Consider the following 27388-nt stretch of genomic DNA (forward strand, 5'->3'; position numbering starts at 1 on the left):
AGGGAAGCCACCCACAGGCTTCTAAGTTTAGCCCCTGCTCCCAGACCACTCCCCTCACCCGCCTCCAAGGCCCAGAGCCAGGCATGACCTCATTCTTTTCTCCAAGACTCCACCCTGCCTGCCTTTGCAGACAAGAGGGCCAACCTGGCAAGCAACTTGGAGAGATGGGACTGCAGGCTTAGAGCCAAGACAGGGACCAGGAGAGAAAGACAGGAAGCTACACATGTGTTGGAGCCTGTGGCCTTTATTCATGCCCCCACCAAGTATAGCCAGAGACAAGGCCCCTGCCCAAAGCAGAAACACCAGGGGCGTGGGACTCTGGGCTACACCTTCCAAGCCCCCTGCCCCACATACTCTCCTGTGAGCCAGAAGTGTATAAAGTGCTGGTGTGTGATGATCCTCTGGGGAAGGCCAAGGGATCAGGAGCCCCACCCCTGGACCAAGGCAACTTGAGGAGGGACTGTGCTCTGGAAGGGCAGGACATAGCCCTAGGGTCCCAGAGTGCTGAGCGGGAGGGCCTACGGCCACCAGGCCACCACCACCAGGGCTGAGGATACGATGCAGTCCTGGGCAGGAGGGAATTGGGAAAGGGCACCTTCAGCAGGGATCCCTAATTAGAGGGAGTTCGGAGGTGGGGGGGGAGGTTTCTGCACCCCTGTGAAGGGAGGCGGGGTAGTAGGGGAGGCCTTGGGGGGCCTCAGAGAATGGGACAGCCCCTCCGGCGTTTATTCTTGCGGACCTGGAGACCAGCTCGAGTAGCCATCTCAAACACCTCCCGCACCCCCTCCTTGGTCTTAGCTGAGCACTCAAGGTAGCCAAAGGCACTGATCCGGTTCGCCATGTCCCGGCCTTCCTCAGATCGAACAGGCTCCTGGAAAGGTGGAAGGTGACAGGTCAAAAGGAAGCTGCTGGCTAGGTGCACCTCACTCCCATCTGTAACCAACCCCTATTTGTAACTAGAACAAGTATCTCTTCCAGCCCTGACCCCACAGAGCACCCAAGCCCCAGCCACCGTGGGCAGCTTCTGAGCTCAAGACCCAAGGCTCATGTTTACTTCCAAAGTTTTCTTGGCCCTACACCCCACAGGACACCCTTTCTCTTGCCTAAAGGAGTGTCTGCCATCTATCTGACGTCCCTGCCTCCGTTGTCACTTTCTTCCAGTCCATCCTCAAGGGTGCCAGAATCAGTTTTCTAACATGCTGACCTGACCATACGTGTCCCCAGTTTAAAACCTTGTCTAAATTGTCCTTGCAGGATAGTCCATATTCCTCATCCTGGCAGCTGTTCCTAGTAAAGTCATCCTCTGATTAGAGAGCCACTTACCAAGTTCCCAAATAAGCCAGCTCCCTCACCCTCACTCAGGACCTTTCTTCCAGCCTCTTAGAATACCCTCCCTCCCACATCCTCGCCAGCCCACGCCTCCCCGGCTATATTGTGGTGGCATGACCTGCACACCCCAAGCAAAACATCTATCATAAGCTGGCTCCCTGAGGGTTCAGGTTTTCTTAATTACCTGAATAGTCCCAACACCACACAAGAATGGACAAAAGACAAATTAAAATGCCAGGTGACCTTGGACAAGTCACTTCATCCTGTGCCAGTTTCATCAAATATTGGATCAGACACTGAGGGCCCTTCCTGTTCTCCCTCTCCAGGTGTGGACACAAGGGGGTAGGGTAGACCCCAGCGTCACCCCTAACACAGGGAGTCACCAGGGGAGAGGCTCCCTTCTATACCAGCCTGCAAGCCCGTGGAGGGCACCTTCCTCCCCAAGGGCTCCCAGCCTGGCAGTCACACCCACCTGCTTCATCTTGGCCAGCTCCCTCCGGGTATGTTCATCTTGCCTCAGGTCCTTCTTATTCCCCACTAGGATGATGGGCACGTTGGGGCAAAAGTGCTTCACCTCTGGGGTCCACTTCTCAGGAATGTTTTCTGCAGGCATGTCCCAATGGGTGTCATGTCAGTGCCTCCACTTAGGCTAGGGAGCTCCCCCACGTCCCAGGCCCCCTCTGCATCCCCATGGCAGGCAGAGCCTTCAAGGCTCTTCAGCATGACCATCCCTTTCACAGCTCAAAACCCCTCCCCTAAGTCCTCCCGAGGGCCAGTTACCACAGTGAAGGAGGCTAACGGGACTCCCAGCACCCCTCCCCCAGCCTCTGAAGTGGCTGAGATGAGCTAAGGCAAGAGCTCCCTCTGGTTGATTTGAGTCCCAGAAATTCTCAGTTCCCTCCCTTCAGCCAACACCCTCACCCAGACTGTCGGGGCTATCGATGGAGAAGCACATGAGGATGACGTCAGTGTCCGGGTAGGAGAGAGGCCGCAGGCGATCATAGTCTTCCTGTCCTGCCGTGTCCCACAGAGCCAGCTCCACCTGACACACAGGGCCAGTGCTCAGTTGGCCCGGGCGCCCCCGTCAACCCCCCCCCCCAACCTGCCACCCAGAAGTCCTCTCTAAAATCATGGTCCTTTAAGGTTCACTGCATATCTAGCTACTGAGTATGGGCTACGTGCCAGGGGCCATGCTCGCTGTTACACCACAAAAATTAGGTGAGTTTTTAAAAATCCTGAGACAACAGGGCTTGATCTTTGTGCCGTCTGAGTTGCCATTGTGAGCACCACTGTTTTATTTAATGGTCACAAAAACCCTTTGAAGGAGACCTTCCCGTTATTCCCAATTTACAGCTGAGGGAGCTTAAGCCCAGAGGCGAAGGGACTGGGCCCAGATTACAGAGCCAGTGTGTGAAGAACCAGGTGGTTATCCAGATTTCCTAAGACCGCAGTTTCTCTTCCTAACTCCTGCTGATTCCAGCAGGGACAGTGGAGCAAGGTCAGCAGTGATGAGGACCTAGGTCATCTGTAAGTGACAGAGGCAGGGTTTCAAGGTGAGACAGGAAGAGGCTCTTGCTTTACCTGCTTGCCATCCACCTCTATGTCTGCGATGTAGTTCTCAAAGACAGTAGGGACGTAGACCTCTGGGAACTGATCCTTGCTGAAGACAATGAGGAGGCAGGTCTTCCCACAGGCCCCATCGCCCACAATCACCAGCTTCTTTCGGATTGCAGCCATGGCTGGGGCTGGCGGGGAAAAGGCAGTGGGGATGTTGGGGAAAGCCAGTGAGTCCAAAAACACTCTGGGGCCCCCCAAACCCCCCTGGAAACTGAGGCATCCGGAGAGAAGGAGTGGGGCTTGCTCAGGCATGTTCTTGCCAAGGACCAATTATTCAGGCAACTGAGCTTGAAATTCCTGACCTCAGGGTCAGGGACAGGTCTCCCCGAGTGGGTGAGAATACAAATGTGGGAGGTGGGAGAACCACCCACTTGGGAGCCAGAAGGCATGAGTTCTAATCTAATCCACTACAACTGTGGGCCCCTGGACACCTAGTGGGGTGCTTAGGGATGTGTCCAGAAGAGCCAGCTTTTATCATATCAGGGTTTCAAGTCAGACTTACTTGTTACCAGGATTTCGATACTTTCAAAGTTTAATCATCGAGAAGGTCTAATCTGGAACACACTGTCCCTCACTCAGCACAAGTCATGCCTGCCCAGTGAGAAACAAAGAGTCCCTCTCCAAGACCACAGGCTGGCGGGTGGGCAAGGGAAAGAATATCGCACCCCTAGGTGCCAGGCACTATGATGGGCACCTTGACAAACTAGGAAAGTGAGGCTCAGTGAGGGTAAGACACATATTCAGGGTCATAGCAGGGATGGCACTCAAAGCAGGGCTGTGCGACTCCAGAATCTGCTGCCTTTTCTACATACCACCCCAGAGGTGCAAAGGAGAGCAGAGGGAGGGAGTCCCAGACAGAGCGCAGCGGCAACAGCCAGCCAGCTTCCCTGGCCCACCCCATCCCCATCCCCAGAGCCTCAACTCACACAAAGAAAGCTCAGTCTGGGCAGTGCCCACAGCCCACATTCGGGCAGCCTGCCTTCCTCCCCCCTTCCTCCTGGGCCTGGCAGCAACACTGGGTCACTCAGCCCCAGGCAGGGGACAATGACCACACTGTAGGGAGCCACACATCTACCACAGCAGAGTGACTGAGAATAATCCACTAGGGAATCACCTCCATCCACTTCCTGGAACAGCCCCTTCCCTCTCTGTCCAGCTCACCCAGAGGCCCTGCCCACCCCTCCCTGTGACTCAGGGCAAAGAGTCAGCTTCCCGGGGTTTCCATGTGTCCCTCGCTCCCAACACACACCGAAGAGCATCTGCAAAGTTCATCACACCTTCCCCGATTTGATTCCCTGCCCCTGAGCTGAGCCTCACTTCCTCCTTCCCTGGGGAGAGGAGCTGACCTCCAGCCGGCTGGAGTTCCCAGGCCCACAGTCTGGGAGGAAGAGAGGGCGGGCTCTGGAGCTGAGATGAAGTGGAGGCTGTTGGGAGGAGGAGGAACTAGAGCCGCTGCTGGGAGGAGCCCCAAAAAAGAGACAAATGAGGGCCAGTCCCAGCACCAACCAGGGAGGGAGTAGTTAAGAAAGAAGAGGATGGTAACCCGATCTCTGCCCAAAACCTGGCTTTTTCTCTCAGTCCCACATCCTGTCAAACTAGGCTGAACTCCTTTACTCCCCACATACCACCACTGCCTCACACCCCTGCCTTGGTCTGCCTTTTAGGAAGTGAATACTCCAGCCCAAGGCTGGTTCTTTTCAACAGTGAGATCCTGGGGGTGTCTCCCTGCCCCCCATCCCCGACACACACACACACACACACACACAGACACACACACACACAAAACTGGGATGAGGGGAAGTGGATATGAGTCAGAGAATTTATAGGCATTGAGAGTGCACAGACACATTCTTCCTCCCACAAAAGGGGCTCTCCCAGATACCCCAAAAGAGGGGCAAGAAGGTATTCACCCTTATGGAAACCATCCTTCAAAAAGGGGAGTCCCTAGAAATTCTACCCAGGTGACCAACCCCCTCACCCATTCCCACTAGTTCCATTGGTCCAACTGTGGGAAGACAGGCTGGGGTAGCCCCAAGCTGGGATGGGCAGTGTTGATGGAGGGATAGAGGGCATTCACCACTGGGGTGAATACCAGTTGCTCAGGCATGAGTATGCCACTGCCTTCCCCCAGCAGGGCAGTTTAGGTGGCGCCAGATGGTGGGGGGCAGAGGAGCAAGGGCTTGCATTAAATGATCTGGAGCCCCCGGCTCAATTAGAAGACCTTCCCTTCAGGCTCTGATTGGGCCAGAAGAACAGTTAACTGAGGCCAGGCCAAGCCAGAAGGCCCAAGCCAAGATGACAAGGACAACAGCTCCCTGTGAGAGGCAACCCCTGAGGAACTGCCCCACTGACCCTAAGAATGGCAACCAAACCCCATACGAGGCCTGGAGTGGAGCATGGAACTCCTGGGGCCTTCCCTGGGACAAAACAGCTGCCCTCTCCTCAATCATTCTCTAGATTTCCAGATGACCCAGGGGCCGCTGTACCTTGCCGACCACCCCTGAGGTCTAGGCAAGAAATCAAATCCTCCATCTTTAAAACCAGAAGTGAGAGATGGACTCAGCCTCGAGTCCCCCAGCCCAAAACCCCCAGGATAATCTTTAGCCAGGCTGAGGTGTGCGGGAAGGGGTTGGGAGGGGATTCTTACACACACACACACACAAAGGAGCTGGATCCGTCCCAATCTCCCCTACCTCCCACTCTAGGCCGGCTCCAGAAACCATCTAGGGCGGCGTCCAGACCCCCGGAGCAGTGGCAGCCCAGGAGGTCACATCGGGCTCCTATTCCCGCCACTCCACCGGCCTGGCAGGGGGAATTCCCTCCTCCACCCGGACTCCGGCCCGGATCCACGCCCCAGCCCCGGTCCACAGCGAGCCGCCCGGCCTGGGAGCTACAGCGTCTGGGCCGGGGCTGCCTCGCGGGGACCTAAGTTGCCCCCTGTCTCCTCGCAAAGCCGGGCAGGTTCCGGGAAGCCGGGAGGGGAAGGGCTGGGACTCCGGCTCGGACACTGAGAGGCGAGAGGCCCTGCGGGGCAATTCCCGGGGGCCCGTCGCTGCAGCCCAGGGAGGGGCCGAGCCTGCCCGAACCCCGCGCAGCCCAGACGCCGCGTCCGAGGGGAGGGTAGGGCAGGCGGCCCGCGCTCCGGCCAAAGCCCCTCCCCGGCGGGCACCCCGAGCTCCGGCCAAGAAAAGGGGGAAAGTGCTCCGCCGGGGACGAGCTCCCATGACGCCCCGCCGCCCCCAGCCCCAACCCGGGATACCTTCCGCTCCGCCGCTCCCAGCTGCGCGGCCGGTGCCGGAGGCAGAGACTGACCCGAGGGGCACCGCCCCGCCCTCCTCCAGCGCCGCGGCGGGGAGGGGCGACTCGCGGGGAGGGGCGGGCCCGGCAGGGGGAGGGGCGGGCCAGGCTGCCCTCGGCTCTGCCCGCCCCCGGCCCCCGCCCACGGCCCCTGCGGGTCGCAGAGCCGCTGGCCCGGGGTCTGGGGCTCCGGCCCCTGGGGTCCGGGGAGATGCCTGGACTGTGGAGGAGTGGGCGGCGGGGCGAGGCCCGGCGAGCGGGACCCCCGAGGACTCTGCCTCTGCCCCACCTTCCAGCTCCTAGAGGCGGACCGGCGACGAGAAAGTTGAGAGGCGCTCGGGGTGGGGTCAGGAAAGGGCCGCTGCTGCCCTCCCGTGGCCAACCCACCACCCGCGCCTACACCACCTGGGGCTTCGCGGGAGGCGGGACTGCGAAAGGACGCCCAAGAGGGGGCCGCGAAAGATGCCCACTTTCTGCTCCTACAATCATTGCGGAGTAAGTACAGCCCAACATCATGTCCCAGCCCTGGAGACCTTTCAGAACCTTTGAGACTCATGGCACCTGGTTCCACTTCACAATTTCCTTCCTCCTTCCTGGAATTTCCAACTCCTACCCATCCCTCAAAGGGCACTCCTGGAAATCCTTCTGGATCCGCAGCTGGGAATTCAGCTCCCATCCCCACTGTATTATTTCTGTGCTGCTAGGGACACCCAGCTGGGTCTGACTTGTGCACTGGGTATTACACACACGTGTATCTCCTCCCCTGAAAGGTGCCTGAGGAGGTGGATGGAAGATGAGGAAGTCTACCAACATTTTTTTAGCTTGTGCTCAGTAGAGTACATAGCTTTTATACTCATTGTAAGTCTTTGGGTTAAGTATACCCATCCCCTTTTGCCTGTAAGGAAACTGAGGCTCAGGAAAGTTAAGTGGCTTGCCCAAATTTTGCTGTTTGTATGTGGCAAAGCAAGAACACAGATAGTCAGGCCTGTCTGTCTCCAAAACTGGTCTCTCTCCCTGTTGCCCACTGCCCACTATAATCCTCCAACTTGTCCCTTTCCACTGTCTGGCACTGTGTGTGGCACATAACAGGTTTTCAACAAATACTTGCTGAATGAAACATATGTTAGAAGTCATATAGACTTTAAAGGTCTAAAGAGCAACTCATATATTTGCTAAATGAAGAAACGGGTCCAGAGCAGTTTGGTCCGCAGGCCTCTTAAATGGCTCAATAAAACTGAGCAATGTGCTCAGTTCAAATAGATTTCTGCCTTCAAAGAATTTATGGATCACTAATAGTTATTGAACCCTTATTACCTAGACCTGGCTCAACATACATGAACTATTTTAGTCCTTACAACTGCCTCATGAAATAGTACTGTTATCTCCATTTTTCTGAAAAGCAAATTGAGGCTCAGAGAGATTGCAGACCTAGTGTTGGGTTTGGCATCAGGACCCAAACCGCAGGACCCTCAAGCCCCCGCTCTTAATTGCTGCTCCATCCCAACTCCTCATTTGGACAGTTACAGTCCAGGAGGTGAACACTGTAGTCGGGGTGTGTGTGGGCTGTGGAAGGACAAGTGAAGTGTTGAGGATGAGGTGTAGATTTTAAATGAACTGGAGCTACGCCAGGCCTACAGAGCAACGGAAGCCCCGAGAGGGTGGTGATGGTGGGGAAAGACTAGGGCTGGAGAAGGAAGCAGTGGCAAGATCAGAAAGGTCCTTATATGCTACGCTCAAGAGCTGAGTGTCAATTTTGGCATAGATGCAGTAAGGAGCCACTGAAGTATTCTCTCAAAGGAATAACCAACTCAGATTCACACTGTGGACAGGTCTGATGAGGAAGAAATGGAAGCCAGAGGTAACCACCTCCAAGATTTCTGATTTGAGTAGCTGAGCTGGCGCCCCCTGAGATGATGAGCTGGGAGAAGGAACATGTTTTGGGGGGAAATGATTAATTCAGTTGGAGGATTTTGAGTTGCCATGCCTGTGGGATGTCTAGATGTTCAGGAAACAACTGGGACATGTAGGTCTAAAGCTCAGGAAAGGTCTGGGCTGGAAGTTGTGACTCGGAAGATGCCAGCATATGGACGAAGTCACAGAAGTGGATGAGAGTGCTTGCAGCGGGAAGAGCAGAGGGCAGAAGAAGAAGCTGGGGAACACTACATTTTTTAGGACAGTTCTGGACTTCCTCCCACCACCCCAGATAGTGTTTCCTTACCTTTGAGTTTCCAGGCAAAGTAAATAAAAAGACACACCTTTATCCATCTGGTTTATTTGCCATGAGCTATAATTTTGGATCTAACTGGCACCCCTTCTTCAGTTAAATTGCCACTAAAGAAGGTCTGAGAGACAACTTCAGAATTTGGGTTGGGAGAGGGGTAAGCACGGAGAGGCTGGGATGGTGGTGGGAGGTTCGGGGCTGAGCCACTCAGGAGTAACTGCCTGGCCCTCCCAGGGGGATGACGAAGACCGAGATATCATCCCCGGAACCCAGCTTGTTGTTGGGGAGACGCCAGCCACGGTCCCGAGGGGTGCCCCGGGCCCCCAGGACCAGAGCTTGGGCCAGAGCTGTGTACCTGCCAGGAGCACATGTGCACATTCATGTACCAACATGTATATGGGAAGACAGAGACACAGGCCCTCACGTGGGTCCCCAAGCATTGCTTCCCTTTGTCCCTTCCTTCCCCATCATCATCCCCTTGCAGCCATACAGCCCCTACCTGCTGGGGTCATTGGGCTCATAGGCTGACAGCACCCTGTCCACAGTGGCGGCTACCTCACAATCACTCGTGACATCCCACAGCCCATCTGTTCCCAGGACTAGCACATCGTCTGGGCAGTGCTCGTACTGCGTCAGGTCATACACTCGCACCTGGTAGGGAAAGAGGGTACAGAGGGAGCTCGGGGATGGAGAGACCTTGGGTGAAAAACCAGCCAACTGGAGATGCCCAGAGGAGGGAAGGTGTGATTAGGGAGCCCCCCACGCAGCTCACCTCAGGGAAGCAGGAGAGGAAGGGCTTGATGGGCAGGGTGGAACTGCAGACCCTGAGGTTGTGGTCTCCCAAGCCCCTGGTCACCCCAATGGTGGCCATCACTCGAGCCTAAAGGAGAAGAGGAGTGGGTGCTGCTACAGCCCTCTCCCAGACTCTCTGGGACTGTGGACCCCTGCCACCCCTACCCTCGGGCAGAACCTCCGCCTCCCTAGACAAGTTGTGGTGGGTCCTCCTGCCCTCTCCCACCTCTACCATGGAGTTTACCTTTTTGCCCTCCCCACAGACCAGAGGAAACCTGAGATCCTCCAGCTCGATCTTTTTGTAGGCCCTGGGGAGGGGGGAGTAGAGGAGGCATCACCCAGGCATCAAAGCCCCTCTCCCCTAGGAGCTGCACCCCTCACACCAACCCCCTAGAAGGGCCACATCCCCTCAACTCCCAGCCTGGCCCAGCCTCCAGCTTCTACCTTGCTGCTGGCAAGGTTGTTGCCATGGAAACAGGCCCCAGCCCCGAGGGAAGTGTTACCAGCCAGTCATGTTCTGGTCCCGGTACAGCATCCTCTGCCCCAGCTCCTTAGGCTGAATTCTGCGGGGGAACTCAAGATGGGTAAATTCACCACCAAGCAGCTCTGGTTTCAGGAAGCCCTGGGGTTGGGAGTGGCCAAACAGAGCAGAGGGCCGGAGGGCATTAGGTTTACAGCACACCCTGGTGCACAGATGATGTTAACTGTAGCAGACCCTTAAAAGGAGTTTACTGTGTGCCATGCACTGTTCTACTATGAAAATATATTAACTCATGTAATCCTTTAAGGCAACCTTTAAGGCAGGAACTATTGACGCATGGAGAAGTTAAAGGAATTGTCAAAGATCACACAATTAGCAAAGTACTCAAACCAGGATTCAGTCCTAGGCAGCCCAGCTCCAGTCACTGCTTTAAACCACTAAGCCATACTGCCCCTTAGGGACCTTTGCTGTTTCCTTCCCCCACCTCTGATTCCACTTCCTTCCTCAGTTGGTACCACAGTGTGAGCACTGGAGCAGCCCCCACTCCTTCCTGCTGCATCCTCTACACCAGCTCAGCCCTGCACTCCATCGTCTGTGGAATGGACTTCCCAGTGAGCTCCAGGAAAGGAGCTACCTGTCTGTGTGGTAGGGGTGGGAGAGTCCTTGGGACATAGGGTACAGAGGGGCACAAGATTCAACAGAGAAAGAGAGGAGGGAGTTTCGTTCCTACTTACAAGCAGCTGAAGACGCTGGCGCTCAGTCTCCGGGGTGAACTCCCGGGACATTGGAATGATTTCACCATTCCGGACAATGATGGCTCTGCCCAGAGAAAGAAAAGGTTTGGGCATGGCTCTCCTCAACCCCCTCATAAAGAATTCCAAAAAGATAAGGCCCTCCCATAGGACCCCTCACCCAGACCCCCAGTTTTCCTCTGTCATAGCTATTTCAGGCCCTTATGTCTCTGATCCCTCCTCACCCCCTCCAGTCTGTGATTTTTCACACCCACCACTATCTTCCATCCCAGAGAGTGTGACCATCCCTGTAGCCAATTTCAAAGCCCCCACCCCATACCTGCTGTCACCTGCATTGGCCACGTACACCTTGCCTAGCAAGTAGACCACAACCAGTGCACAGCAGCCCCCCTCCACTTGGTGGCCATGCCGCTCCCGGGCCATCTGCTCATCCTGCCATATAAGGAAGGGTCAAAGCGGGTGGATGAAGAAGAGGTTCCAGAGACACAGCCACCCCCGCCCCTATCTGCAGAAGTAAATTGGCCCAGGCAAGCCAAGCTGGCGGAGAGTAAGGAAGACACAGGTATAACACCCACTTCTCCCTCCCTCTGAACCAAGCTCTGCTCAGGCTCTCAAAGCTGTTGTGGGTTCTCAGGATCATCTCCTTAGGCCACCTGACTCCCATACAGAGCTGACCAGCATGTCTGCCTAGCAGACAGACAGCCCCTTGGTTTGGGCCACACACTTACCATGAGCTGGAAGGCATTCTCAATGGCACCCACTACCAGGCTCTCATGAGCCACTTCCTTCTGTGAAGACCAGCAGGACTGAGGACCAACCAAATGAGAGGGATCAGAGGAACCTGGAGCCCCCGGAGTGGACGGGAGGCAGAGGGGAGGTGGCGAGGGGTCCTGGAGTATCTCTACCAGGTCCTTTAGCTGCTCCCGAATGTGGCGATGCAGAAGCCTAGAGGCCATTTCGGCAGCTCCACCCCCTGCATGCCCATCAAACAGGCCCCAGTAGTAGAAGCAGAGTCCCTGGAGGAGAAAAGTTGGTGGTGAGTGTGTGTATATGTGTGTGCGTTATGCAGAGAGAAGAGCAAGACTCTGGGCAGCCATGCAAACATCAGAGAGGTCAGAGCTTGGTGTTAAAGGCAAATTAGATTTATTCACTCATTCACCAGGGGCCTACTATGTGTCTGAAAGCAAAGGATCAAAAAAAGTCAAACTGAGAAGATAAAAGATGCAAAAATAAGCCTTGGTAATTATCAAGTAAATACATGGCAAATCATCAATAAATACACAAGCATCTGTATTTTAAGTGAAAACTAGATATTTACACTGACATGGTAGACTCTAACTGACCAATGCCAGATAAAGGTTCTTTGCCAGAAGGTAGAAAGCTAGTGAGTTAGGAGGAAGGTCTCTCACATGGCTCAGATTTACAACTGGATGCCTAGAATCCCTGGGCAGAGGCGTCAGCCATGTCTCTAGAGGCTAGAAAATGAGGTGGGGGCTTACCTGGCCTCGGCTGGGCTCCCTAGGTGCCCCTGAAACACTCTTCCGACCTTCCACATACACCACTTCACAGCAAGCCTGGTCCTCATTGTGCCGGCTCTTACCAGCGTTGATGACCCTGCCAGGCCAGAGTGACCACATCAGGTTGGACACCAGACCAGGTCCTGGAATAACTCCCACCTTAGACACACATAACCTCTCTGGCCTGCAGGCCAAGCTGAGAAAGGTCACAGCCACCTGGGAACCAGGCCAGAGGGAGGAGGAAAAGGGAAGCAGGAGGCAGGGCAAGGCACAAGGAGTACTGTCTGGGTGCTGGGCCCATCACATCACAGAAAGGCCACAGCAGCACCTTCCTGCCTCAGTTCCCCAGTCCCTGGCTAATGGTGCTGCTGGGAGAGGGCCTAGACCGAGAAAAGGAGACTTTTATTCCTGGCTTGCCAAGACCCTACATCCCACCCTGACTCCCAATAAACCCCTCCAGTGCCTTGTCCACAGCAACCCACCCTCATAAGCACACCCACCTTTATTCTAAAATCACCCAGTGAAAGTTTCTGCTGCTTTGGAAATGAGTAGGTGCTCCAGCCCAGATCAGGAAAGAGGAATCGAAACAAGGTAGGAGTGGGAGCCCCCCTGGACTGCGCAGGAACCACCTAACCGCCAACTCTTCCCAAATAGGAAGTTAAAGGAGCTGGTAGTGGGGCCACGGGGCCACCAGCCACCGCCCTCTGCCACCTGAGCGCCCCCTTCTCCCTCAGTGCTCTGCTTTCCCAGCAGAAGCATTAAAAATACACGCGGCCTCCGAGCAAGCCGGCTGCTCCCACCACTGCGACCGCTGTCGCCCCAGGGTCCACTTCCTTGCCTGGCCAGGGCAAGTCCACCGGCCCAGGGGTGTTCGAAGGAGACCCTCCCGGTTCCCCGGGCGGCCCCTCCCCCGCCCCTGGGGAAGCCAGCGGCCGCCCGGTGTCGCCGGCTATTTCTGGGTGTGGAGGGGGAGGGGAACGGTAAGCGGGACAGGGAACTGGGGCGCTGGGGTCGGGAAGCCCAAGGAGCTTTTCCGGCTGCTATCTCCTCTATTAAAAGGGACCCCCGCTCCTTGAAACCTCTCCTCCCTTAGCCACTGAGCTACCGGGCCGGAACTGAGAACTGGCCAACTCATCGTTAGCGGGCCCTCCACCCTCCGGGCTCTGGGAGAGCACAAGGTCCTGAAGCGGCGTGGGTGAGGGTAGTCAACGAGCTGGAAGGTCCTGAGGAAGGCTGGACCAGACTTGAGAAAAGGCTGGGTGTGAGCGCGGCCAGAATCCCAGGAGATAGCAAAGGTCCTGGGAAAAGGGAGCTCCTGGAACAGAGCTCAGCGAGGGGGTCACATCCCAAAGCCCGGGATGCGGAGGTGGGAAGGGGTTTGCGGTGGGAATCCCATCTTGGTTAGGGTGCCCCCGGGGACGCTCACTCGGCGTAGCCCGTGCTCCAAGGCAGGCGACGGCCGGTGTCCGGGGGGCTTTGCACAGCCCGGCCAGCGTGGTCGTCGGCGCGTCGCAGCCCCCCAGGGCTCAGCTGCAGAAATGTCGGTCGGGAGAAGCTCGCTCGAGCCTCTGCCGTCTTCGCAGGCGCCGCGCTATCTCTCTCAGCCCTCGCCGGAGGGCTCCTGGGAGCTTCTGGAGGGGCGGCGGGCAGCGCCGAGGTCGCTTTGGGCAGGTCCGGGGACTTGGGGCTCGGAGGCGGGGCACCCCCAGAGCTCACCAGGTGCGCCACCGCCGAGCGCACCCGGTTTAGCATGCTGTCTCCCTGCCCCGCCCTCGGCCGTGGCCCCTCCCCAGGGCAGGCCTCGCCCCCAAGGGCTCTCTGGGGGCGGTGCTCGCTCCGGCCGGCTCTGCCTCGCGATTGGCTCCCGGCCCGCAGGGCCGGTCGCCTGCAAAACTTCCTCAGGCTCTGGGCCACCCCGGGAACCGCCCCACCAGCTCGCTGCCTCTTCCCCGCCCGGTTCTGGCGTCGTCCGCCTCAAATTTCCTTGGGAAGGAGGGTCTGCAGCTGTGGGAAGGGGATGGAGAGAAGGAAACCTTATTTCAACCTAGCTTTAGGTTAGACATCCATTAGGACGGGAGGGTGGTGTCTCCTCGCCCTCGGTTCGTGGTGGCGAGACTGCACAGAGGGTGATGGAGCTGATGATCTCAAAGCGAAACCACTCGCTTCGGCGACCGCTGGGTGTGAAGCTCCTGGTGTGATAACACCTCTGGCTGGGTCTGCTGGAGTGCGAATAAGGGTGAGCGAGCTGGAGCTGGGGGTGATGTTGAGGGTGATAACGAGGCAGGTTGGAGTCGATCATCCTGAATTAGGGAGCTGGGGTTAAGTCCTGGGTTCCTGAGGGGGCAGTTCCCTGGGAAGACCACCACTAGATCCGCGAGAGCGGTTGCCACTCCGACTCCACTTTCTTTTTCAAGACCCAATTTCCCCCCATATTTAGACCTGCCCTGACCACGGCAGAACTAGTTAGTAAGGATAACAACAGCAATAGCTACCGTTTATTGAAGAATCACTACATAATAGGCCTACAAAGCACTCCCCATACTTTAGGTCATTTATACAGCTTACCAACTTACAAGATGGGTTTTACTGCGTTCTTTTTACAGATGAGGCAGGACTCCTGTCATTTTTCATGACTTGTCCCAGCCAGTGTGAAATTCATTCCCATGTCAGTTTCCCAGCCATCCAAAGCTGATTCTGTCTTAAGAATCAAGCTAGTTTGTCTGGATCAGGGAGGAAGGGTTAAGAGATAGGTGAAAGGTAGGGAGAAAAGTGGGGGTTCCTCCTCTCCCACCCTCCTCTTCTTAAGGCAGAAGCCGACAGCAGTCCAGGTATACTGAACAAGTCCTGTGGCTGCCGCCAGGGGGAGACAGAGGCCGGCTAAGCGCCTGCCCGGAGGAGAAGGTGATACTGACCTGATGCCAGAAGAGCTATGTTCCTAAGTCTGAGAACTAACTGATCATTAGGCCTCCGGAGACACCTCCTGCCCTACGTTTGGTTCAAATGGGGACACGGCCCTTATGGCCCTAATGCAAGTCGGGGGTAACCCTCAGACTACTAGTACCCAGTTCATGGTTGGGGATTCCACCTCTGACCATGACCCCCTTTTCCTGGGTTAGACTGTGCCCCCAGAAGGGGTGTCTTTCCTGGTGGCTTCCAAATAAAAATCTCACAATGGTCATTCAGGTTTGTAGCCTTCTAAAAGTATGCCTGCACTCTGGGAAGAAAGAAAGATAAATCACAAGTGAAAAAAAAGAAGTCAGACCCAAAGACACATAGGGTAGTGAAGACAGACGGAGAGAAAGAACATGGTGCTGCGATGAGTATTTCCTCTCTGAGAAAGACTACAACCAGCTCACAGATAAATGACATAAACAGCAGCAGCCAGCCAAAGTCTGAAGAACAAATATAACATCCTGGCTATTTTTATTATTCAGTGTTTCTGGGACACTTGGCTTACCACTTCTTCATGTCACCCAGGGCCCTCAACCCTGCTCTTCACACAACACATCATGATGTGACTGCAAGTGGGCCACAGAACCGGGATCCAGATACCCCTAGTTCCAGCACCAGATGGTCAGTAGGGATGTCAACAGATTCCCCTGGGTTCCAGAACAATTCCCCAACCATACCCAAATCCTAAGGCTCTCCTCTCCCAGAACCTCTCACCTCCTATTCCTGGCGCCATCACACCTCCTCCACCCTCAGACTGCCCCAGAATCTGGGGAGAAGGTCAGCATCTCTACTCATCCCGGAGGCAGCACAGAGTGAGAAGGAAAAGAGGGGTGGGATAGTGGAGATTGTCTTCTCTGCTGAGAACTGAGAGTACTCAGAGGTTGGTCCTGCCTCAGCTAGGGTGGGAATGGGGCAGCCTCAAGATGGGTCCCTTTATCCTGAGCCACGTGCAGTGGCTCAGAGCCCAGAACTGGGCTTCTTCCCATTTCTTCTCCCCTCACTATTACTCCAACCCTAAAGCCCTCTTAAACCAAGAAGAGTGTCCTTCAATTAAGAGACAAATTCCCAGACCACCACCTCCCTCTTCCATTTATCTAATACTTTAACAATCAGAACCTTACCCTGTAAAGAATTATACAACATACAACTGCAATTATATGACAGTTTTTATGGTGAAAAAAAGTGGGTCTCAGAATTTTGTTCCCAAGTTGGGATTCATACCCGTCATTCTCAGGGACCATTCACCTGCCTACTACAACCCTCTTTCCTGCCAGGTCCCCACCCTCAAACCTCCCCTAATCCTTCGTGTCCCTGAGGACACCACTCGTGTGGTAGAGATCGTGCTGTTTCCTCTTGGATTTTAACATTTTAACAGTGGAGGGCTAGCTTATCAATCTAGAAGAGCATTGTTGAATAGGGCTTTGTGCAATGTGGGAATGTCCTATATCTTTTCTACCCAGCACAGTAGTTCCTAGCTACATGTGACTATTGAGCACTTGAAATGTTGTGAATACAAATGAGAAACTTAATTTAAAATGTTATTCAATTTAGATTTAGATTTAGATTTAAGTATCCACATCCCGGTAGTGGATACCATATTGGGCAGTACAGTTCGGGAATCTTCAAGGCTCAAAAACCCTGAGGGTCTGGGCTATCACTCCTCACAATCACCTCCCACTCTGAAACCCCATACCCCGAGCCTTTTGAGGGACCTGAGTTACCCAGGGAGATGGTCGTCGTCGTCGTCGTCGTCATCGTCGTCATCATCATCATCATCATCGGAACCGCACGGTGGCGGGAACCCAGCGGTCCTCTCTTCCCGGCTTCCCTCGTCTTGCCTCGGCCGCCAGGGGCCGCTGCGCCCCAGCTGTACCCGCAGGGCCGGCGGAGCGCTGTGCGCTGTGCCCGGCGCTGTCCGGGAGGAGGCGGCGACGCCCGCGCGAGGCTGACGGAGCGGGGGCGGCCCCCGGCAAAGAGGAGGCGGTGGCGGCGGCGGCCGCGCGCTCCCCGGACTGCGGGCGGGAGCTCGGGGGATCCCGGCTGAGCTCTGTAGAGCTGGCCGGGCAGGCCCGGAGCTCCCCGGTGCCCGGAGCAGGCCCGGCCTGAACGTGATGCCAGTTTGGCCAGAGCCCCTCCGCCTTGGGGACGCAGCAACTTGGTGAGGGGGACAGGGCTCCGGACTAGACAGCACCCACCCGAGTTGGCCGCTCCCGCCTGCAGTCTGCCTTTAGGAGTCGTGGTCCCGGGCTCAGAGGCAAGGAGAACCTCAGGCCGGCGGGTGGAACCAGTGGGCACCGCCGTGGGAGAGGTAGGTCCCAGGCGTGTGGGCTCAGAATTGGGAGGACCGAGTGGGCGCGGGGCAGGAGCAGGTAGGGAAAGGTTAGAGGATCATGTGGTTCACATTCTCAACCCCACGCTGGTGTGCGGGGGGTAGGGAAAACAGCCTGGGAAACTGAGGCAGGAGTGTGGAAGCCTGAGAACAAATCCCAGAAGCTTCTTTCTTTAACTCTCCCTGAGGGAAGGCACAGAATGCCAGAGAACCCACCCCATTCCCCGCCCCCCACCCCAGGTCCTTTGGGTCTTGGGACCCATAGAAGAGATGGAGGAGTTGGATTGCAGGGTGTGGCAGCTCAGAGAGAAATGGGACAGGGACCACCTGAGAAAAGACAAGGCTGCATTTTTTATGATCAAAATGAAGTTTCCTAATGGGGACAGGGAGAGGAGACATCTACACAGAAAAGAGGTCCTTCTAGACGCTCTCTGCCCACAGAGCACAATCATTCCAGTGGTATTGGTACCTCCATCTGCCTCAGTAGTCCTTTCTGGGCTCTTACTCTGAGGAGCTCGGACACAGGGTTCTCGATCCTTCTGGGGTCCCAGCAGCCTACCTGCCTCAGTTCCACCTACATTTGGAGGCTGAGGGAGGGGAGGTCTTAGGGAGGAATGGAGAAGCTCTGAGGCTCAGAGACCTGGAGGACCCCCTTTCTGCCCCTCTGGAGTGGAAATAGGGGTGAAGGTGGCAAAGTTGAGCCAGCTCCTGGCAAATCCAGGAAGCAGGTGCAAAGAGGATTCAGGACCTCAGGGTGACTTTTCCCAGCAGCAGTCAATCAGAGTCTGCTCAGGAAACCTTCCCTGGCCTTCAGCTCCTTCCCAAAACCAGAGAGATGACAGCGTTGATTCTTAGACACCTCCTACCATCAGCTCTGCTTCACTCCTGGGACAGAGAAACTCTCTCCAGCTACGCTTCTCAGGCCTGCCCCGCTATGTGTCCCCAGAGCCTGCCAGGACCCCTGCGAATTCCCAGGGCAGATGAGGGACTCTGCCCCCTGCCCTGGCACCTGGGGAAACAGCCTCAGAATTAAGCTCAGTGCCCAGTCTACTCCGTTGCCCTCACCCAGGCCCCCCTCCGCCCCCTGCAGGGCCACGGGCTCCCTCTGTCCTTTGCAAACCCCAAGAATCTTTCCACCTTGTCTAGGTAGAGTGAGTCTGAGGTCAGTGGATGAACAGACAGAAGCTGAAAGATCTCCAAAAAGGTGAGTGAGGAGACAGTTAAAGAGGGGAAGAAGGAGGGCTGACATGCTATCCAAGGGAACAGCTGGATCCTGGCATTTGGTTTTGCCTCTGGTGTTCCCAGCACGGTGCTGGCACCTGAGGGAGCCCAGCGATGCCACAGGGGGGCAGCAAAACAGCAGAGGGGCCCTTCTGTGCTTGGGTTGCTCCCAGCTGCTCTGTGCCTCTGCTTTCCTGGGAGTCCCTCCATGGGATAGAGGGACTGGGATAGATTTCGGAGACCCAAACCATCAAGAATGGAGGAAGAGGAGGAAAGGGGAAGAAAGCAGAAACAAGGAGGTGCCATGGGAAGAGGGCGGGCTTCCTGGCTCTGGGCTCTGCCACCCCCATGCTGCCTGGTCTTAGGCAAGTCATTTGACTTCTATTAGCCTTCGTTTCATTTCTTCCTTTTTAAACTTAAATTTTAAGTTGAATTGCCAGGACATTTCCCATGGTTCAAAACCCAAAAGGTAAAAGAGCAATAGGGAGAAAAATGTCTCCCTTCTACCTCTTTCCCAGCCAACCAGTTTCCCTTCTTGGTGGCAAACAATGTTACTAGATTTTTTGGGTACATTTTCTAGAGCTAGCTTACCCATATTTGAGCAACATATATAATGCCTCCATTTTACACACTGAATACACACATCCTGCACTTTACTTTTTTCCCCTAAATGATGGATTTTTGTTGGAGATTGCATGCCTCAGTACATAAAGCATTTTCTCGTTCTTTTATAGCTGTCTGGATGGGACTACATTTGCACAAATGACCCACAATGTATTTAGCCAGCCTTTTATTGAAGGTTGTTTAAGTTGTGTCCAGGCTCTTTGAGTATCAGTTTGCTCATCTGTAAAATAGATACAAATAATCCTATTTTGTAAGACAGTTGTGAAGGGCTCAAGAGCGTGCTTGCAGAGTGTGAGCGTCAAGTGCTCAAAACATGCGCGTCAGCATTGCTGTTCCTCCCATGTCGCTGCCCTCCATGGGACCAGGTCCGGTTCATTCCTTAAGACCCCTTCTAAATGCCATCTCCTCCGCAGAGCTTTCCACGCGTTTCCCAGCAGAACAGTCTCCTTCCCGCTCTGCTTCCCTGTTGGTGCGCTCACCACTTTCTACAGTGTTTGTGCCAGGCTGAAAGCTGCCTGGGGACAAAGTGTGCAGCTTGCCCGCCTCTGAGCCTCCCAGAGTGCATGGAAACAGTGGTGCTGGGACTGGGGAGGTGGCGGGGCTCCTGCTTGGAGCCAATCAGGGTGTGTGCTTCTCTTTGCAGGATGCGTGAGAGGGCCGCGCAGAACGGGAGCACGGGCGGCTGGCTGCTGGCACTTTGCCTGGCATGGCTGTGGACCCACCTGGCTTCGGCCTCCTTGCAGCCTCCAACTCCAACAGGTTTGGGGGAGCTGGGGTGGGGGGTCCTGGACGGCAGTTCTCGGAATGCTTGGAAAGCTGGCCCCCATCCCATCCCGTTTCATGGCAGACAAATCTCAGAGGTCCAGAGTAGGGGTTCTGGTTCCTCCTCTGTTCCTCACCCAGAAACTCTGGCCCCCCTGCTATGCTGGCCCAGAGGAGGCATGAGCACACCCATTACATACTTTCCCTTCCAGGCCAGAAGGTGTTCTGCAGGGAGAGGAGCCCCTGGGTCAGGGCTTAAGTCTAGCCTCCTGGCCTCATTCTGTGGTTTTCCTTTGGATGGCTAAAGCCTGTGTAAGCGGATGATCCTCCCCACGCATTGTAAGCCCAGGGGCCCTTGGCCTCACCCAGAGGAAGCTGGGAGGTGGGGGCTGGGTGGACTTCATCTTTCTCCTGCCCAAGGGCCAGCCTCTGCTAAGGTGATGAGTGTGGCCTCACTGGGAAGGAAGGCAGGACAGGAACACTGTGAGGCTGCGGGAGGATTTCCTTCTCCTGTGCAGTTGGAAATCTCTGATCTACCCCTGCCCCGAGCTTGAAGGCGGGGTTGGAGAACAAGTGGGGAGCAGATGGGAGGGGAGCAGGGTTGCTGGCCTGGGCTGGGCATCCAATCCTGGGCTGGCCCCTTCAGTCCCCGTGAAGCAGGGCACCTGTGAGGTGATTGCCGCTCACCGCTGCTGTAACCGGAACCGCATCGAGGAGCGCTCCCAGACGGTCAAGTGCGCTTGCTTTTCTGGCCAGGTGGCCGGCACCACTCGGGCCAAGCCGTCCTGCGTGGATGGTGAGTGAGAGGCTGGGACCAGGTGGGGAGGTCGCAGTCAGAGAGATAAGAAGGTCTGTCCAGGCCTTGCCATCTGTTGGGGATACGATTTCAGACACATCTCAGGGCTTTCACGGTCGATCCAAGTCTCAAATGATGGGGCCACCTCTGGGGGAGGGGTGCAATGTGACCATCCCCATCCCACGGTAAGGAGAGCTCTGTTACACGCAGACCCTCCCCCTGACCCCGCCCCTGACACACATGCCCTCCCTCCTGGCCGCACCTACTGCCTGGCACATCCACGGGCTCATTTCCTCACACACATCCTCTCACGTCTCCTGACAGGCTCATCGCTTCACACCCACTCCTCCAGACATTGACTGCATCACCTGCGGCTCCTTCCCAGGCCTCTTACACGAACCCCCTCTTATTCTCAAGCCGGCCTTTGCCCTCCCCTCACATGGACATGTATGTATCTCTCGGAGGTGAATTCCTGCGCATCTACCCCTTCCCCCGGCCCCACCTCTGCTCTTTTCCTCCCACTCCTGCGGCAGTGCCAAAAAACGTTCCCACTTGTGCTCACACACACACCCCTGCTCGTGCACTCCTGGCCTTGTGTTGCCGGAGAATGGGTTCTTGCCTCCCGCAGGAAAGAATTCAAGTGCGAGGCATAGTAAAGTGAAAGCAAGTTGATTTAGGGACATACACACTCCATAGACAGAGTGGAGGCCGTCTCAGAAGGCGAGACAGGCGGCCCTAGGAGACACATTCCACAGACAGAGTAAGGCCCATCTCACTGAGAAGGGAGAGGGCCCAAGGTGTGGGGGTGTTTGGTTTTTATGGATCGGGTAGTTTTATATGCAAACAAGTGGGAGGATTATTCCAATTGTTTTGGGGAAGGAGCAGGGATTTCCAGGAATTGGGGCCCTGCCCACTGTTTGGCTTTTTCTGGTCAGCATAGGAACTGTAATGGGCGCCTGTGGGTGTGTCATTGAGTGGCTTATGTATTGCAATGAGCCTGTAATGAGGCTCAAGATCTACCGAAGTCAAGCCTTCCACCATTGTGGTAACCATTTTATCTTGTCCTCAGTTGCTGTGTCATTCCTTCAATGGTTGTGCCCTGCCCTCTTCTCTCCTGTCTCACGTGGACCCCTCCAAATGGCCTGCACACTTGCTCACATACACCAAGGGGTGCATTGAAGACTGTGCCTCCCTGCTAATGACGTGGCGGCTCGACTCAAGGGCTGCCTTAGAGACAATGTCCCCTGCCTTCACCCCACGCTGTCTTTGATGAGATGTAGCAATTGGTGGGAGTGAGGTTGGTACAGTCGTGTCCCCAGGTCCCAGCCTGAGTACTATCCTTCCGGGAAGCCTGGAGTAAGGAAAGGACAAGGGAAATGCAGAGCTCAGAGCCAGGGGGTGTGGAAGTGTGCCCTTCATTCTCCATCCTCCCCCCCCCCGCCCCCACAGCTGCGTGCTGTACCTGCCCAGAGCTTAGGGCCGCCCTCACAGCCTCCTGCTCCCACAGCCTCCATCGTCCTGCAGAGGTGGTGGTGTCGGATGGAGCCCTGCCTGCCCGGGGAGGAGTGTAAAGTGCTCCCGGATCTGTCGGGTTGGAGCTGCAGCAGTGGACACCAAGTCAAGACCACCAAGGTATCCAGGGATGGACACTTCATCCCACCCCTACTCCTCCCCCTTCCCCTGGGGTGGAAAATGGGGTACAGGAGCCCTGGAGTCTAGGATGTCAGTCTCCCAAGGTGAGAGCTACAAACCAGGTGGGCATCTCCCTGGACAGTCCCCCTGGGTTTGTCTTGACTCTGGGGACTGGAGTTGGGGCCTTTGGATTTGAAATCCAGTGTGTCCTTCAGGGAAATTCCCTGATGCTCTGTAAGCTTTAGTTTCCTCCTCTGCCTAAAGGAAGTTTGCCTCCCAGAAAATGTCAGGTCTGTAGGACAAAGTAGAGAATTGAGGAAATTATCTAGGTAATTCAGATGGGACTCTCTACAATAGTCCCTCTGTCCACCCACCCCTGCCATAAGCCCTGCCCCACACTCCCATGATTAATTAACTCCCTACAGCTCACATCTGCCTGCCTCTGGTTGGATTGCTGTTCTGTGACAGCACTCGAGAGGATTTTTATTTTCATGGTTTGTTGTCTGCCCTGCAGAACAAGGGGTAATTAAAATTTGATTGAACTCCTTAGCAGTTCCGTGTGTGTCATGGTTAATCAGTTGTATCACTCTGTCATGGCCATTTGTACAGAGGGGTGACACTGGGGGGCAAGTCAGACCTGCCTCTGCCTTCTCTTTCTGCAACCACACACAGCAAACAAATAAAATAGAGAAGGAAAGATGGCCTGCGGGTGTTCTGAACAGAGCCACATTTTCCTAGGGCCCAAAATGAGCTACAGCAAGAAAGGTGTGGCTGGATCTAATGCAGAGCTTCCTACCTGCAGGCAGGCAAGGGAGACAGCCAGTCTGAGTGTATTTAAGGCGGGAAGAGACCCACCACAGAGCCTGTGACATTTGTCACTATTTTATAGGCTTCAGTGTGTAGCCTGCAGGTCGCTGTGTTTGCAATTTGGTAGCTACTCCGAAGCAAACAGTGGTGATTTGTGCCTGATTATGTTTGCATGGGCCACTCGGCCACGCTTTTCCCAGTCTGGACTACTTTAGGGGGAAGGGACCTGCAGCAATGACCTCTAAGTGACCTGCACATCCTGCGGGGTCTTGGGCACGCTGGGATGGGACAGGCATGCCCTTCTCTAACCTTCCCCATCACTTGCTTTCCAGGTCACACGATAGCTCTTGGGGTCACGTCCTGAACAGGACAGCTTGATTGAACCACAGACTGGAGAACGGTGTCCAGTTATCAGTCACCAAACGTGGAGATTCACTTACCCGGACCCACGCCCTGTGCCAAGTACCGCAGCATTCTTTCCAGGGGCATTTCAGTCGAGCTGCTCAGCAGATACAGAGCATGTGTCTCCAGGCCTGTGGTGCTGGTTCTGGGGGACACAGAGGAAAGTCAATATACCATTCCTGCCCGTAGGGAATGTTCAGTCAAGTTGGAGAGCTGATGAAAGACAGTCTAGATAGTTTAGATTAAAGTATGTGGTATCAGACAGTGGCTTCTGGACCATATGCTGTGAACATGTTGGGGGTGTGGGGATGAGACTCCCACAGCTCTTTGGCCACCCCCGGCCACAGGGCATAGGCAGGAGGTCACATTCACCACCCACTGCTTCCCTCCCTCACATCAGTCGGAATCCCCGGCAAGCTGCTGAAGGAGAACACTCTCCCCTGATGCCAGACCTGCTGTACCTCGTTTGGATGGGACTGCTTTGACTCGGGAGAGGGAAACAGAGATGAAAGCAAATAACTTGCCAGCAAAGCTTCTGCAGAGGCCTAGCCTGCTCTGGGCTACTTACTGGGTATGGGCTGGACGGGACCGTAAAATCACCCCCATCCAAGCACCTCTGGTTTTTGTTTGCTTGTTTTAACAGATGAGGACACTGAGTCCAAGAGAGGTGAGGTGACTTGCCCAAGTTGTCACATCTTGGGCTCTCAAATCTTTAAGACTGCTGACCTTTCACTTGGCCTAGATTTTGGAATTCCACCCTAGGCCTTCCATATTGTTTTTAGCTCAAAAACAGAAACTTGCAAAGAACTGGCCAGTCAGCACAATGTTTCTGAGCAGGAAGTTTTACAAAGGTCACTCTTATCTGAAGTAATCCAGAATATCTACACACCAGGATGCAGGGCCACTGGATCTCCACTCTGCCCTCAGCCCCAAAACTTCCAAACAGACCCTGGGACAACCCAGAGATCCCTCAGCCTAGTTAGAGCCGGGCACTCTGAGCTGGCAGCCCCACTTCCCACTCTCACCCATCTCTTCCGGAGTCCTTAGGCCATACCTCTCAGAGGCTCTGGCTCCAAGAGAGGGTCTGGGTGGCGTCCAGGGCTGGTCACAGTCCTCTCCCTTCAAAGGCCCTGCTGGGCAGGAGGGGAGCCCTTACTGGGCAGGAGGGGAGCACTTGCTGGGCCTGATGGAGCCTCTGTCCAGGACTGAGGGTCAGATGGTTTGCAGATGACACACAGGCCTCAGGAACTCAGAGACACCGGTTACTTGGATGTCTCATCAGTAAGAGAATTACTGCTGGCGTCAACCCGCATCGGCTGGGATCCACTGGGATCACCAGGATCACAGAGTGTGATGGGGCCTTGAGGGGAGGGGCGTCAGTAGAGACAAATGGGGACAGTGCTGAATTCTGACCCTTGGAGAAGACAAATCAGATGATGAGTTGGGGCCGAGTCTCTGCCGCTCCCTGCTTCTCTCCCTCCCTCCCCGTGCAGTAGAGTCAAGATCATTCCCCTACTCCAGGGCTCTTGTTTTTGCATTTTTTGTTTGTTTTTGGTAATGGGGTGAACAATGTGTGGCTTCCCACTAGACTATAGATGTCAGCACTTGACAACTCTGAATCTCTGCAGAGTGGGGTTACAGTGGGGGTTGTCAAGGAGTAGGTCAAAAGTTGTCATCATGTCCTGCAAGGTTGGAGAATTAATTAAGGGATTGGCACACTTTCTGGAAAGGATAGTAAATATTTTGGGCTCTGCAGGCACCAAACAGTTTCTGTGGCATATTCTTCTTTGTTTTTGTTGTCATTTGTTTCATACTATCTTTAAAAAAACTTTTAAAAGAATGTAAAAACCATTCTTAGCTCAAGGGCTGTACAAAACCAGGCCCTAGGCAAATTTTGGAAGGTTGCCAACCAACCCCAGTGAACTTTGAAGGCAGGTCATCTCTGCAGCTTGAGTCTGCCTCCCCCTGGCCTGCCTGCAGAGCAGTGGGAACCTGAGCGTGAGGCCTGGGTCAGGTTTTGTTTTTCTTCTAATGTTCCTTGAGAGATTGGTGAGTGAATTATTTAGGCTACAAATGAGACAGCTTTAGCAGAGTCAGACAATAAGGGCCTGATCTCCTCAAAGCCAGGATGCAGGCTTCTCCACTCCCTCCCCATCCTTCGAGACTGTGTCCAGGAGGGAGGGAGAGGGCTCTGACCCTTGTCCATCTGCTGCATCCACAGAAGCTGAGCTGTGAGCCGGGTGATGAACCTGAGAGAGTGAGGGTGATGCTGTCCAAACTCCCCTCAAGCCACCAACAACCCCAGCCCCTGCCTCAGCCGAAGTCCAGCCCCCTTGATCCCCCCTGACCTCCCTCATCCCTGCTGCAGAGAAGACCCCTTTCCTTAGGCACGTGCTGGAGTTTGCTAATGGTTTTTTTTTAACCCCTCAAAGCCTCCATTTCCTCCTGGCCTATTCATAGGTTTATTTGGTGGGCTTTGAGGGATATTCTGTATGTTGTCAGGAGAGCCCCACACTTGAGGATCTGGTGGAGAAGGGAAAGCATCTCACCTCCCACTGGGACCTCCCCGGGGTCCTGTCTCCCACTAAGTCACTATCTGTGCATATCTTGTAGCTACTTTTATGACAGCATAGGGATGCCAATTAACTTTCCTGGAACATAGAATTCCTGGAGTCATTGGTGTTCCTTTATTCCCCTTAGTGAAATGGGCTCTCCGATTCCCTGAAGTTAGTCAGTACACCGACCTCCTCAGCTTAGAAAGGTTGCCAACTTACAGGAGATCATGTGGCTAATTTCTGTGGTCTCCTGGCAGTTTCATTAAGGTCTGTGAGTGACATCCTAATTAATGGCCCCAGACAGTAGCCTGGAGTTGAAGCCACAGCTTCCTAAAATCACACGCTTAGAGCCAGAAGGGATTTTAGAGATCATTAGCAAATTCCCTCATTTGACAGATGAGGAAAGGGAGGCTCAGAGAGGTTAGGTGATTTGCTCAAAGTCACACAGCAAGCTGGATGGCATGTCCTGCCCAGTGATCCAGAGAAGTGCTTTTTACACTACTACATATTGCCTCTTTACCCTGGTGCAGATGAGGGCCCTGCAGAGAAGCCAGGGTTTTAGCAAGGATGAATGTGAAAGAGTCTCATTCTAAAATCACCTGACCCTGTGAGGACAAAAGGACAGAATGAAGAAGAATTGGAAGCATTTAGAGATATATGCACAGAAAGGGGAGAGAAGGGACAAAAGGGGAATTAAGATCACTCATTCAGAAGAACATCAGAACACCAAAGCGCAGCACAAAATAATCAGAATAAAACTTGATTTTTATCTTTCTAGGAGATAAAGAGACAGGTGGAGACAGAATGGAAGTCCAATCAATCTTTGGAAGAACTGTGAAGCCAGTTTTGACGGCTTCAGGGTTCTTTAAAGCCTAATGCGGGTCTGTAAACCAAGGCCTGTGGGCCAAATCTGGCCCACCGCCTGTCTTTGTAAATAAAGATTTATTGGAATGTAACCATGCTCATTTGTTTATTATTGTCTGTAATTATGTTCCTGCTATGATAGCAGAGCTGAGTCACTGCAAATATTTAATATTAGAACTTTTACAGAACTTTTGCTAATCCCTGCCCCAGTATTTTTATAAAACCCTTCTCAGTACACCCGTACAATCTGGAAAATGATGACTGTATAGATATATTTTTTTGAGGCTGTGCCTGTGTCCCCTTTAATCCCTTCCAGTGCTACTTGTGAGAGCTAACAACCAAGAAATGAAGAAATGAAGGCTAAGAGGCTGAGAAAAAGACTTGGAGCAGATGGATGCTTCCCTGATGTGTTGTCACCCCCCCCCAGAGCAACTCAAT

The 27388-nt window shown here is 54.6% G+C and overlaps 3 protein-coding genes across 5 annotated transcripts; 1 reads left to right on the forward strand and 2 right to left on the reverse strand.

The window, feature by feature from the left end:
* Positions 1-224: 224 nt before the first annotated feature.
* On the reverse strand, positions 225-6357 carry RHOC (ras homolog family member C). 2 transcript variants are annotated; one of them, XM_031457835.2, is made up of 5 exons: positions 6206-6357; positions 2911-3074; positions 2251-2371; positions 1802-1932; positions 225-871 (listed from the first exon to the last, which is right to left on the reverse strand). In XM_031457835.2, exons 2-5 carry the CDS (start codon positions 3064-3066, stop codon positions 698-700), a joined length of 582 nt encoding a protein of 193 aa, XP_031313695.1. In that variant the 5' UTR covers positions 3067-3074; positions 6206-6357; the 3' UTR covers positions 225-697. The 2 variants fall into 2 exon arrangements, with proteins under 2 accessions (XP_031313695.1, XP_031313696.1); XM_031457836.2 differs by lacking the exon at positions 6206-6357 and adding an exon at positions 4293-4317.
* A 2142-nt stretch (positions 6358-8499) lies between these two features.
* Positions 8500-13776, reverse strand: PPM1J (protein phosphatase, Mg2+/Mn2+ dependent 1J). The gene is made up of 10 exons (XM_031457832.2): positions 13433-13776; positions 11989-12103; positions 11218-11505; positions 10809-10921; positions 10472-10556; positions 9760-9878; positions 9501-9564; positions 9237-9344; positions 8964-9115; positions 8500-8819 (listed from the first exon to the last, which is right to left on the reverse strand). Exons 1-10 carry the CDS (start codon positions 13756-13758, stop codon positions 8672-8674), a joined length of 1518 nt encoding a protein of 505 aa, XP_031313692.1. The 5' UTR covers positions 13759-13776; the 3' UTR covers positions 8500-8671.
* A 3205-nt stretch (positions 13777-16981) lies between these two features.
* On the forward strand, positions 16982-26962 carry TAFA3 (TAFA chemokine like family member 3). 2 transcript variants are annotated; one of them, XM_010995288.3, is made up of 6 exons: positions 16982-17266; positions 18434-18491; positions 19776-19891; positions 20541-20690; positions 22198-22322; positions 23462-26962. In XM_010995288.3, the coding sequence occupies exons 3-6, from the start codon at positions 19777-19779 to the stop codon at positions 23471-23473; spliced, it is 402 nt and encodes a 133-aa protein (XP_010993590.1). In that variant the 5' UTR covers positions 16982-17266; positions 18434-18491; position 19776; the 3' UTR covers positions 23474-26962. The 2 variants fall into 2 exon arrangements, with proteins under 2 accessions (XP_010993590.1, XP_031313697.1); XM_031457837.2 differs by lacking the exon at positions 18434-18491.
* Positions 26963-27388: the final 426 nt, after the last annotated feature.

Source organism: Camelus dromedarius, chromosome 9 (genome assembly GCF_036321535.1).
Source record: "Camelus dromedarius isolate mCamDro1 chromosome 9, mCamDro1.pat, whole genome shotgun sequence".
Classification (NCBI taxonomy): Eukaryota; Metazoa; Chordata; class Mammalia; order Artiodactyla; family Camelidae; genus Camelus; species Camelus dromedarius.

Excerpts from the sequence above, each read along its gene's own strand:
- RHOC (XM_031457835.2), bottom strand. The coding sequence starts at position 3,066 with ATGGCTGCAATCCGAAAGAAGCTGGTGATTGTGGGCGATGGGGCCTGT. Across the intron at positions 2,372-2,910 it reads TAGAGGTGGATGGCAAGCAG|GTGGAGCTGGCTCTGTGGGA; the intron begins GTAAAGCAAGAG and ends CCTGTGTGTCAG. Across the intron at positions 1,933-2,250 it reads CGATAGCCCCGACAGTCTGG|AAAACATTCCTGAGAAGTGG; the intron begins GTGAGGGTGTTG and ends ACATGCCTGCAG.
- PPM1J (XM_031457832.2), bottom strand. The coding sequence starts at position 13,758 with ATGCTAAACCGGGTGCGCTCGGCGGTGGCGCACCTGGTGAGCTCTGGG. Across the intron at positions 12,104-13,432 it reads TGGAGCACGGGCTACGCCGA|GGTCATCAACGCTGGTAAGA; the intron begins GTGAGCGTCCCC and ends CTGGCCTGGCAG. Across the intron at positions 8,820-8,963 it reads GAGCCCAATGACCCCAGCAG|GTACACAGCTCTGGCCCAAG; the intron begins GTAGGGGCTGTA and ends TGCTCCTGGCAG.
- TAFA3 (XM_010995288.3), top strand. The coding sequence starts at position 19,777 with ATGCGTGAGAGGGCCGCGCAGAACGGGAGCACGGGCGGCTGGCTGCTG. Across the intron at positions 19,892-20,540 it reads GCAGCCTCCAACTCCAACAG|TCCCCGTGAAGCAGGGCACC; the intron begins GTTTGGGGGAGC and ends TGGCCCCTTCAG. Across the intron at positions 20,691-22,197 it reads CAAGCCGTCCTGCGTGGATG|CCTCCATCGTCCTGCAGAGG; the intron begins GTGAGTGAGAGG and ends CTGCTCCCACAG.